Here is a 12,347-nt window from a genome sequence, read left to right as displayed (position 1 = left end):
TGACTGAACTCCCATCTCAATATGGGAGAACCCCATGTTAATTGTTTGCACTCACTCAAACAAAAGCGATGCAAATACCAACATTACAAGTGGTGGTGAATTAGGCGAGGGTTCTTCGAACCCGCCTATTCACATAGTTCATACCCACCATAGACTCCGGTCAGTCAAAATGACTATTTTGAACTGTGGGCATTAATCAGCGATTCTGCCGGTGACGGAGAGATAGAATCTAGGTCAGGGGAAGCCCCATGACCTCAAGATTCTTTTACCCTTACGTCAGGAACCCACGTGACCGAGGCCACATGGCAACGCCATAGGCAGCCGTCCATCACTCTGGTTCCTTTCTCTCCGCCTCGAGGACTTAGACCAACGCAGCGGAAAGAGTGGGGAGGTTGGGGGGGGACCCGGAGTCTATGCAGTGTTCTCCCCAGAAAAATGTATCAGAGTGGCGGCTAATTTGCATATAATTTACATATCATTAGCATTTGTCTGAAGATAAAGAAAACAATAATGACAGGCTTGCATGGATGAAAATGTGTCTTTATTTTTTAACAAATTTATGTAGAAGATTAAATGAATCTGCTGCTGTGTGATTTCTATGTAATGTTGATTTTTCGGACTTTCATGGAAGCCCAGTGATCTGCAGCTTTTGAGAACGCCGTGATTTTCTTTGCTTCCCACTTCTATTAAATGACATGGCCTTCTTGTGCATCTCCGAGTGTGCGTGTTTATCGATAGCATATTTCGTAATAGTTATACATGGCATAGAATTCCATACCAAAGAACTATTTCTGGATGTTTTTAAGTTGAATTTTCCACATATGTGTCACAGCATTCCTAAAAGATAAGAAATAGGAGCGAATCAATACTTGTATTTAAAAAATATCGTCACGATCAACACGAAAATAAACAAATTGCCGCCATTTTGAAAAGTCGCTAAACTTAAAAATTGCCACGATAAACTTTACCCAACTATTTCAAAACACAATACTAGTATTAGTTACTTTGATAAATCGTAGCCAACAATTTTTGAACTTCCAGAAAGAAGGTCGTTTCCAAAAAAATGTTTCGACGATCGGCAAAAAATGAAGCCATACAAAAATTTACTAAACTAGGTCAAAACTCGCTTCCAAGTAAAACGCTACAAATAAATACTTTTTTTACCTTTGCCATCGGATGTTTCTCTCAGCCACGTATATTTTGTTGTCCATTGTGCATCAAATCTAGAGTTTATTTTTTTGCACTTTTCGTTGTAACATCATCTTGGACACGTTTAGTACCACTGCCGACAGGGGTACCGGTGACCGCGTTGCTGGTGGGTTTATCGCTCGCAACCAGGGGCCCAGCAGGGCGTTCTACGCGGAACCACAACGTAAAATTTCTGCTGTTTGACATCGTTGCTTCTTCCAGCCATGGAACTATAAACCCCAGGAAGAACAACGAAACTAAGAGGATTAAAAAAACCTTTGTCTTAGTTTATCTTACAGTGCTTTCGCTTTTGTTTCCACGACATTAGTCATACTCCATGTTAGTTGCCGCCGATACGCCCGTATCAACCGCTTTGCTGGAAACGGAAAACTTGAAAAAAAAATTTCATATCTGCACAGTAAAATATTTCGTTCACTACGCATGCGCAAACAAGTCGGTCTGCAGGGTGACCTTCAGTTTATAGTTCCATGTTCCAGCCAAATATGCTACTGAGAAAATACTCGCTATTACCCCAATTAAATAGGGCGAAAGTGTTTATTGTCGAAGTACGAAGCCTCATTAGTCCATTGTCTTTGCGTAATCACTGACATGTTTCCATTCACACCTGATTTGGCTCACAGTACCGGACGCTGATGACGCTGACTAACAGATTCGCACGTGTATTAACAAGCTAAAACAAAGAGTAACAGGAAATGCCACAGAGTAGCGGGCAATCTCTCAGAGTAGCAGCATAAATAATGGAGTAGCGGCCCCGCTACGCTAAAATGCTTTGGGGAGAACACTGCTATGGTGGGTATGAACTATGTTCTAAATTCACTACGTTCAAATACCCACCATAGACTCCGGTCAGTCAAAATGACTATTTTGAACTGTAGGCAGAGTCAGACACCGATAGGTGGCGGGTTTTTCCGAGCAAACAGAAAAAAAAGGAATGATGAAAGTCTTTTCCCAGTCCGGGATGAAAACAAATTCAAAAAGACCTAAGTTAAGACCCAAGAAGGGTTGTGTCTTACCTTGCCTGTGCTGTCCCAGAAGCAAGAAGCCAATGCTGCTGTGGTGACAGGGTTCGGTGTGCCCGAGAAAGCTAGACCCAAGCCGAACTCGGGGGTGATAAGCTTGAAGTAGGACCGAAACAGTTCGCATGAGGGCGTAGGTCGACAGAAGCGAAACCTGGGAGCTTCCAAGAAGTGCTAGTGGAACAGACAATCTGCCCGCAAAAATGCAGAGACTGACTTATCACCTATGCGCAGAGGCCCCTGCAGTCGTTCAGGCTGGGTCAGCAAACAAGGCCTGACCGGCTACGACGGGGCCTAACCTGAAGAGACCCTGCTCAATAGATTGGGTGTCTCCTAGGTAGTAGTTGATGAAGACGTTCTGCGTTCTCCAGAAGCCTGCCCTCAGAATGTGTTTGAGGGGGGGCACCTGACGCTAGCGCTAGTGAGTTAGCAATCACACGGACCTCATGTTCTTGTACTTGGTGTCTCTGCAAGGTCTGTGTTGAGGATAGTGTATTATAGACCTCCAGTACAGTCGCAGTAATCCACCTGGGGATGGAAGTCGGGGAAACCGGCTTATCCCGCTTGCCAGGGCCGTAACACAAAAACATGTGTTTGGTTCCCCATCTGGAAACCTGGTACGGTTCTCGTAGCAACTCAGCGCTCGGATCGGGCAGAGAAGCAATTCCTCCTGATCCTCCGGACTGACAATATTTGCCCGCCGGGGGATGACGATCGGTTGAGGATCGTGTCCTGGAATTTGGTTCTTGGCGAGAACCCGATTCGTGTCTTAGTACAAGTTGATCGCCCATAAAAGCGGCACAACCGTCCGCAAAGGATAGTGCGCGCCTAGCTTTGACCGGCGCCTACCTGAGGCGAGGGCCAGTAGGAAGACTATTTTCCACATCAAAAAATTGAGTGGTGCTGATTGGAGAGGCTCAAAGGGCGTTCTGCTTAGAGCAGACAACACAGCCGACGAGTCCCAGTTGGGCGGCTCCCTTGTATGGGGTCTTGGCGTCTGGAAAGCAGTAAATAGTCTCCTAAAAATAGGACAATCGGCTAGTCTTGTTCCCGTACGTTCCGAGTGGTGGGGGACAAGACCGACCTGTAGCCAACGCTCGTTGCGTAGAACAAACCCACTTCGTCAAACAGGTGGACGAAGGAGCCAATAGAGGGATGGTATGGATCAATCTCCCTTCCGCTACACCAATCAGTGTATGCTTGCAGCCTAGAAATGTAGGCCGTGTAGGTGGAATCCCTGTTCGCCCTGGCCAGAACGTTGGCAGCCCGCTCAGATAAGGCTTTCATATGTGCGGGTCTACTGAGAGCCTCTATGCGTGTAAGTGATACCTGCTGGGCTCGTTGGTAGTGCGCCGTCTGGTTGGGACGGCAGGTCCGGTAAGTCCGGAAGCACTGCTGGCGCTTCGACTAGCCTTCCCAACAGAAGTGGAAACTAGGCCTTGCTTGGCCAATTGGGTGCAACCCATGATAATATGCGGGTGTGCACCTGTCGAAGCTTTTCTCCGGTGCCCGGTGAACTAGCGGGAAGGGAGGAAAGGCGTACACAACTAAGTGGGTCCACGGGGCTAGCAAAGTGACCCTGGCCCAGGCTCCTGGAGTCAGCAGGAGTGTTATGTACGTCGGGAGCTTGGCGTTCCGGGGTGCGGCAAAACGGTCCAACCTTGGACCGTCCCATGGCCGAAACAGTCGAGAGGCTACCCACTGGGGTATCAGCTACTTCGGGTTCTGGAGACGGAGCCGCCCTGAAAGGGCGTCGCCAGACTGTTCCTCACCCCTGGAAGGTGGTGTGCAGTTAGCTCCACATTGTATTCCAGGCACCAAAGAAGGATTTTGCTCCGCTAGGACTGACAACGATGGGGAACGCGTCCCCCCTCCTTCTTGAAGGAGACCACCGCTGCATTGCCTGTGCGAAGCAGGACTCTGTGGTCTCGAACTATGGGTAGAAAGCGTAGTAGTGCTAAGTACACTGCTCTCAGTTCGAGCCGGTTGATATGGTAGTCCCGAAACTAATGCGGGGGCCATATCCTTGGGCTTATTGGCCCAATAGATGCGCTCCCCAGCGCTAGTGAGAGGTATCTGTTACCAGAATCATACCTGCGGCGAGCAAGCCCAAGGGGCTCCCCTGTCCGAGGTTGGCCAGTGACGACCACCAGGGCAGGGCTTCCTTCACTTGGTCCGAGATCGAAACCCGCCTATCTAGTTCCCATAGGAGAGCTCGGCGCTATAACAAGCGTTATACCGGGTGGCTGCGTAGTGCGGCCTGGGGAACGACCCTTTGAACCGAGGTCATCATTTCGATGATCCGTGTTAGTTCGCGGAGGGACACAGAGGAAGCGCTGACTAGGCATTCGGCTAGGCTGCCTAGCGCTAAGCAATACGCCTGAAATAGCTAAGCCAAGCATACCTCTGTGTCAAAACTCCATGCCCAGGGACACCAACTGCACGTTGGGTCGAGGTGGGACTTGTCGATTTACCAATGAGCCCAACTGGTGAAGTAAATCCAGTGTTAGCCTGACACGTTTGGCTATTACCCCTTGCCCGGGTTGTTGGTAACCGAAAGTCTGGGTACGGATTGAGGTGTACCGACATCTGGTGAAGCAGCAGCACTACCTGTTTCATCTCTCTGGTGAACACGTAGGGCGCTGTGCCTAACCTGAACGGGGAGGCACCCGAGATTCGAATACTTGGCCCAGCTGGGCGATTCGAAGGAGATTGCAACTCGCTGGGTGCATCGGTACGTGCAGGTAGGCCCCGCTTAAGTCTAGCGGGGCTAGCCAGTCAAAACTGTGGATGGAGAGAAGAACCTTGAATGGTGTCTCCATGTGGAACCGATCGAGGAGCACGTACTGATTCAGTCTGCCTAGGTCCAAAACTGGACGCCTGCCATTTGTAGATTTGGTACTACGAACCCATTTGGGTAGAAGCCTGGCCTTAGCTCCGGCTGATGTACCCTGTGTGTGGAGTCTTTCCCCAGCAAACTGCTACTTCCTGTCTGATTGCTTCCGCCTTGCGGGAGTCCCCTGGCAGTGCCCAACAGGGGAGACACTGACGGGGGAGAAAAGGAGATTTCAGCGGTATCCTGTAAACTGATGTTACCACCTGGAAAGTTCCAGGGATCGGTCACCCGTTGTCTCCAAACTGGACTACACCGGCGCAATCTATGTTGACAGGGATATGTGGCCACGTGTTCGGCAGTTGCGAGAGGGGGGTGTGTGCTTCCTTCCCCATGAGGTGAGTCCCCAAGGCCTGAAGTAGTCACTAAGTTGTGACCTGGCCATTCATCGAACACGTGCCTGTCCCCCCCCGGTTGCAGAGGTGAGCGTCAAACATGCTTCCCCTGCTGCCGGGTAGACGTCCGCCCAGAGAGGGTGAGGAGCCACCACCTGGCTCTTACCTCCCTGGGGGCGCGCCACTACCCTCCCCTCCCATGGAAGGGTATAAGCGCTTGCCTCCTGGCTGACTCCAGCTAGCGGACAACGCCCTAGGGCGTTGTGTTTTCTGTGCTTGGGGTGCCCTCCGATTGCCCACGGTAGGGCCAACTGGCTAGCGGATTCAAACTGAACCCTCCGGTTCATTGCACTCCGAAGCTCCGAGACTGTACCCACCATTCCCTGAACAAAGAGGGTGGAGGGAGTCCAGTCTGCGTCACTGAGGCAAGGACGTACCCCGGCTCAGCTTGTCGGCGAAAACACGTGCGTCTAAGGCCGCGTCTCGTAGCACGGTAGTGGCCCTGGCCAAGAGAGCCAGGCGACACTAGGAGGTGTCGCATGTAGATGTGCGGTGGCCCACCAGTAAAAATGTCGCCTGGTCTAGGAGGCTGGTGCGTTCTGCCTCCAAGGTCTCCAGAGTGCTGGCCACGCATAATGTGCTCAAGCAACTCTGCCCTCAGGGCTAGATGGGTCGTCTTCAAGTGGAAAGGACACCCATGGAACGCGGCTATCCCCCTTTGCCCGGTTTGCCAAATTCGTGGTACCGAGGGTCTGGGGAAGGAGCCTTGGAATCCGGTTGGGGGCGTTTTGGTCTCATCCCACGCTATGGGGTCTGATCCCGAAACCACACCGACCGGGTAGCGTTAGATCCAGTGGGAAGTGTTGCCTTATGTTATCCCCACTTGGGGGCCTTAAGCATTACCTCCTCCACAGCTGACCAGCACCGCCCATCAACACCGTTTGCATGCTCTGCGCCCCCACTCCGCACTCAGGCGGACAGGGAGAGACTTGCCGACGGGGTTGCTTTGGATCCCGACGCCCGTGATCCCATAAGCGTTGAAGCAACTTTAGGTGGTTGCTTTAGGATCAAGGGAGGGGGTATATACATCGTATAACTGGGATCAATGATACTCCGCCTCACCCCAAAAGCGTGGCTCACCGAGTCATACAGATGGATGACTCTGAGGGAACGCTCGGAGTACCGGCTGTATCCGACGCGAGCGAACTGCATCTCCTTTCACTTTAATATGTGAGAGGGAGCGTGTTCGACTGTGCGTCTCATGACAGGGTCGGTTCCTTCTGGGGACGCCCGTGGGTCGGTAAGAAAGGAGTCAAAACCCACAGCGGGGACCGGACACAAGAAAAAGCTCGTTGCCATTGTACCGTTACTGCGTGACGAACCCTAGCTGGCTGAAAGTAGGGGGGTCAACGTGTGCCCTGCCCTGAAAGCCCTGCCCTGAGCTCGGAGACTTGGCTGCCAGCACCCTGTTGGCATTCAGTGCCCGAGGATCCAGAGAAGGACCGGGGCAATTAGCCTGGGCCTCGGCCACCCCCCAAAATAGTGGGAGAGCCGTGCCTGGGAACGGGGGTTCCTCGGAAGAGACGTGTTTGAATGCAAACATGTTTTTGTGTCTCTTCCTGATTGCCCACCGAGGGGACACAGTGGAGACAGCTCGCTCCGACTGCGTCTGATCTACCCGGCCTGCCAGGGACGCAATTGCCCCGACAGTCCTTCGACCAAAGCCTTCAACTCTGAGGCAAACTCGGCGCCGTGCGAGGAAGGGTCCACGAAGAGACCCGCAACGGGCCCCATAGGAGGAAAGCCTCCAGGGGCACAGCCTCGCTGCAGCCGGTAAAATTGGATAAAAACACTGCCTGAAAAAACAGACTGTGAGGATGCCCTCCGATCAGCGGGGGAGACCGAGAAAATATCGGTACCTCCGCCGTCGGGCCTCTTACTCGACGTCCCGGTACATGAAGTACAGGTAGCCGAGCGTGAGGACTTTCCACTCATGCAAAACACGCAACTCACATTAACCGATTTGTTTACTGGACGCGCGACCTTGCTGTGACGCGGTCAGTGTCAGCGATTTTGATGGCTATGAAAGAAAATCTCAGGCCTCAGAACTCCAGTGAAAAAAACACGCTTTCACGCAAAAAACCACGAAACCCACACGTAGCCACGACAATGTATCTCGGATGCGGGTTCTATGCTGTTAAATTCTGAATAAACCACTGTACGGTCAGCTCGAAAGACGAGGAAACCGGAAGAAAAAGGCAGCGAGCCTTGGAGGTGTCATTACATCAATATATTGCTAAATACATTAAAAATAAAAGACGACAGGCATGAGGGAGACGAATTACAGTTGTAAAAGTTGCCGCCATGAAATCAACATGTGACTACGTAGTGGCGCCGGATTTTGATTTCTTTGCAGTGAAAAATACTACACACAAAGGGGAAAACGACACGAGGGTAAAAAAAGAAAAGGAAAACTTATCCTACCAGCTACCATGTCGGATGCCGAGCAGCGGCAACAACCCAAGCTATAAATCCGGACAGGAAAAAAAGCAGGCGATCCAGCAGAGCTCGCTAGATTTCATCTCCACTCGAGGCGGAGAGAAATTAAGAGTGATGGACGGCTGCCTATGGCGTTGCCATGTGGCCTCGGTCACGTGGGTTCGTGATGTAAGGGGTAAAAGAATCTTGAGGTCATGGGGCTTCCCCTGACCTAGATTCTATCTCTCCATCACCGGCAGAATCGCTGATTAATGCCCACAGTTCAAAATAGTCCATTTTGACTGACCGGAGTCTATGGTGGGTAATTGAACGTAGTGAATTATACATTGCATTGTCTTGAGTTAATCATTGAAATTTATAGGCACACAGTCAGATTAACCTATGTTGTTGATTTTGGCAAACACCACTGAGGCTGCCTTGCTTTCCTTCAGAACACTACATTTTAACCAACTTACATAACATTCTATGTCATCTTGACTTTATCTTTTTAAAGTTTATAGTGCATTTCATCACATGTACATAGTGTCAATCCATTAAAGTAAGGATGCAACAAAACATGATGGAAAAATACTTATTGACTAATATGCATACAATTATTTCATATTTGTCTACACAAACATCAATGAGGGTAAACTGCAATATGATTACATGCAAAGATATCGCAAAAATTTTTCAGTTTTTTTTTTTTTGATTCTCAGAATAGTATTCAACTATGTTCCATTCAAAAATAATGTCAATAAAGTTATTATTATTTTGATTTAACTTGCTAATGTCGACAGACACCACTAAACAAATAAAATCTTTAAGCCAACTGAGCAAACTGACAAAAACAAGGATAATACTCTTGACTGTGGAATAATTCAGTCAGTTGAATCTTCAGAAAATCGTTCTAGTCTTATACATGTACACCCGATATTACGTAGTGCTTGTCATCTCTGTAACTACACTATAGGAATGTGTTTCAGGGGTACTGTCAATGGTTCTCTTATAGTAGATTATTTGCATTATCTTGAATTTTTAAGGTTTAATTAATGTTCCACCTCATTACCTCCACACATTTTGCGAAGAGAAGAACAGAAACTAAACCATGCAGTCAGACAATGATTTGTCTCTGGAAGTAGAAACAATGGTACGGCAGTGAAACATTCGTTCTTGTGTAGACTTCAATCACTTTACTAATAAAGATACAGCAACGTGATTGGAACGGATCCTACTCTGTTATTATAAAACCAAGCACTGTCCAACAATTATAATCACATCATAGTATAAATATTTTCTGCTGTAACTTGGTCAACTTTATTCTATGTTTGATTTTCTCTAAACAAACAAAATTGTTTGAATGAGTGCATCCAGGTTCTCATAAACTATTCTGTAAAATGATGATACATCTACAGTGATACCAGGTTTTGGTATATGTGGATCAGTTGTTACCGGTAATCAAATTAACCAGACTCTTTCAAAAATGAAAATCAATATGGTTCACAGCCCAGAAGCAAACAGTATGTGTTTTGATCTGGGCCTTGATTTCTTTATGACAATGTGCATACTAGTAGGTCACGGTCTCATTCAATTCAGTCATAAGTGCCGTTATAAATTACAAAAGTTGTGCAAAACTTGAAATCCAATAATACTTGGGTATAATACTTGCGAGTGTGGTCAGCAATTACTTGTTTTCTACATTTGGTTGCATCTACAAATAACTCAATCATTCGAGTGAGTGCATTCGCATTCTCAAAGCCCTAACTGCATAACTGAAACAGATAGCAATTCCTAAACTATACTGATTTTCGACATCTGCAAGAACTGGTGAGCAAGACATTGTGCAAGTGCCAAATTAAACTCTCAATGATAATAGCAATAGTACATAAAATACTGAATATCATTAAAGCCGATAGACCTGGTATGCAATGTGTTCCAAATAAAATATGCAAGTGACAACAGAGGTCAATAAACCTACAACCCAGTTAGATGTATGTGACAGAAACTATGTCCCGGTTTTTACATTGTAAGAAAATTTGCGGAAATTTAATACTTTAAACCTGTTGTACAGACAACATAATTTACAACAAATTTAAATGATAAAAATAAATCACAACATTTCAAGTGCCCATGAAGTGACACGCCTCAGACGAGTCTGCAAGCGACGGTCAGTGACCCTGTCAAATATTAACATATTACTATTCGAATACGTACACGGATGGGACAAAAGTGCAATTGCAAACAATTTTATCGCAATACCTAAATAATAAAGTCATGAGTATTAATAAGAACAAACCTGTAAAAATGCACAGGACCTGAGAAAGGCTTCTCGTAAAGCAAGCTGAGTCGCCATGATATCGTAACGAAGACTCAAGATTCAACGCTGCTGAACTGAGATGTTCCAGAGATCCCCTGCGAACTTTTGACCTTTCAACTGTGTGTTGAACAACTGTTGGACATTCAGTATTGTTAATATGTTGAAATGAATTGTGGTAGTTTTATTAAAGAAGAAGGCGGGCATTAAATATTACCCAAATTGTGTAAATGAATTAGGAAAGTCATATACCATTCACCTTGGAGCGGAAGTAGATTAAATCCTTACGTCATTTTCGGGGTTTCTTTGATGAAATGCAGGGGCAAGACTATTTACATAATAATAGAGATATGTCGGCCTGTGTCTGATGTACCTTGTAAATATACCAAATATACCCTTTTTTTGAAATTGCAGAGGTAATTCGTGCGACGGAGCACATCGCACTGAAATTATTTAGAATATTTAAGGTACGTTTGTAATTTTATATGTTTTTTTCTCGTATAAGTTGCAGATTTTGCGCAAGCTGTTGCGCACTGAGGTCCTAATGGCCGCCATCTTGGATGTTGTCAGATCTGCAAAGAATTCTGTATTCCTCACACTCTGCAACTGATGCGTCTTACCTGTCCGCAATTTTATACGTTTCGTGATGCTTGTACTATCCTCAAAATTCTAAATTAATTACTTAAATGAGAAACATTGTTGATTAGATATTACCTTGTATTACGATTGAGTCTGTACCATGGTATTTATCAGGCCACAAATGTCACGTTAGGCGAATGATTAGTAATATTTCATGCAGACGAACAGAAACTGGAAGAAATCACCATATATAACTAATTATTAACGGATTATAGATACTCATTACGTTTTGTATTTGGCTTCAGTCACAAAATTAGTTTTGTTTTGTGTATTTTAGAATGATCGTTTATTACTAAACAGCTGATTTTCATCGCTTCAGTCGCCATTCATTGTCGAAGACAAGTGAGGGACAATGCGGAAATAAAACTCTTCTGCAGAAGTGAACATTAATGCATTCCCCGAACAATTGAATTGTATCAATCGCCTGTTCATTAAATTGAGTTCCCAATGAATATTGATTTAAAATATTCGTTCTTTATTCTGAGTGTTGCTAGTGTAATAGAAATAGAGTGATTTCATGATCAGCTGATTTTATGTAATCACAGTGGTTTAATATGTTTGCTTGGCTGTTGCCCTTCAGAAATATCTTTGCATTGTACATATGAATACCAATATGACACAAAATTCTATTGCTCGTTGATCACTACAAAGAAGGAAGTAATTGATGTAAAAACATTTAGATCAAATACAGAGAAATTTTCTAATCGTGCATCACAAATCGTGTTGCCCACTCAAGAATAGAGCAAAACATCAAGTGTGTGCACATGTGTCAGATCAAAGCAAAATTCAACTGTTCTTATTGTTCATTCAGTTCAGATATTTTTCTTGTTCAAAGTTGTATTTAGCATAAAATGCATTCTACCACATTTGTCTAAGTGATATCTTTTTTTTGGAGTATTAGCATTTGATATGGTAGTGCTGAAATGCTTCATTATGTTCAAATCAGTTGTGATAATATTTCTGTCACTAGACTAGTTCTTCTTCATGGAATGGGTGGTCTATCAATTGCTTTGCTTGATTGTTGGTACATTTTGGGTACATGTTCTAATAATTTCTCAGAATACCAATCACAGTCAGTCGTAGAACTTTCTCTTCTCAAAATGAAACATCAAGTCTCACTAGCACTCATTTTTAATATACAAACAGTTAACGAAGACGAGGTCAATATTCATTTTTGATGACCCAAAGATGAAATTATTGATCGAGCACCTTACTCGAAAAATTGGCCAAAAGTCAGTGTGCCAGATTTTTTTGGTGGAATCAAAATTGCAAAATGAGTTTCATCGCAATTGATTTCCACAACACCTGCACAATGACAAAACAGAAATGAACACAAAATAACAAATTTTTCAAATATAATATTACATATATACCATCAGAATTTGCGATATAAAATCAGGGATTGCGTTAACGCGGAATTCCACGTCCGGGAAGCATAGTTTTTCTGTAGGACGCACGATTTT

General features: G+C 45.7%; 2 protein-coding genes and 1 long non-coding RNA gene across 7 annotated transcripts in view; 1 reads left to right on the top strand and 2 right to left on the bottom strand.

Annotated features, from left to right (window-relative positions):
• The window catches only part of LOC144355182 (propionyl-CoA carboxylase alpha chain, mitochondrial-like), a 71,908-nt gene extending 61,390 nt beyond the window's left edge, over positions 1-10,518 (bottom strand). The window contains exons 1-2 of the mRNA XM_085498331.1: positions 10,505-10,518; positions 10,228-10,380 (exon numbers count right to left, since the gene is read on the bottom strand). Of these exons, the coding sequence (XP_085354457.1) occupies positions 10,228-10,284 (57 nt within the window). The 5' untranslated portion in view covers positions 10,285-10,380; positions 10,505-10,518. The remainder of the gene's footprint in view (positions 1-10,227; positions 10,381-10,504) is intronic.
• Positions 525-1,302, bottom strand: LOC146750315 (uncharacterized). Its single transcript, XR_014929013.1, has 2 exons — positions 1,165-1,302; positions 525-837 (listed from the first exon to the last, which is right to left on the bottom strand). It is a non-coding gene; the product is annotated as an uncharacterized LOC146750315 (long non-coding RNA).
• Positions 10,519-10,566: 48 nt separating the features above from the next.
• Positions 10,567-12,347, top strand: part of LOC100379061 (ubiquitin carboxyl-terminal hydrolase 9X-like) — a 213,458-nt gene continuing 211,677 nt past the window's right edge. For all 5 annotated transcript variants that reach the window (XM_085498322.1, XM_085498316.1, XM_085498319.1 and 2 more), the window contains exon 1: positions 10,567-10,712. The gene's annotated coding sequence lies outside the window, so the exon portion shown is untranslated. The remainder of the gene's footprint in view (positions 10,713-12,347) is intronic.

Source organism: Saccoglossus kowalevskii, chromosome 1, assembly GCF_978046115.1.
Source record: "Saccoglossus kowalevskii chromosome 1, keSacKowa6.1, whole genome shotgun sequence".
Lineage (NCBI taxonomy): Eukaryota > Metazoa > Hemichordata > Enteropneusta > Harrimaniidae > Saccoglossus > Saccoglossus kowalevskii.
The sequence above is the reverse complement of the archived record's forward strand: the minus strand, read 5'-3'. Positions and strand labels throughout refer to the sequence as shown.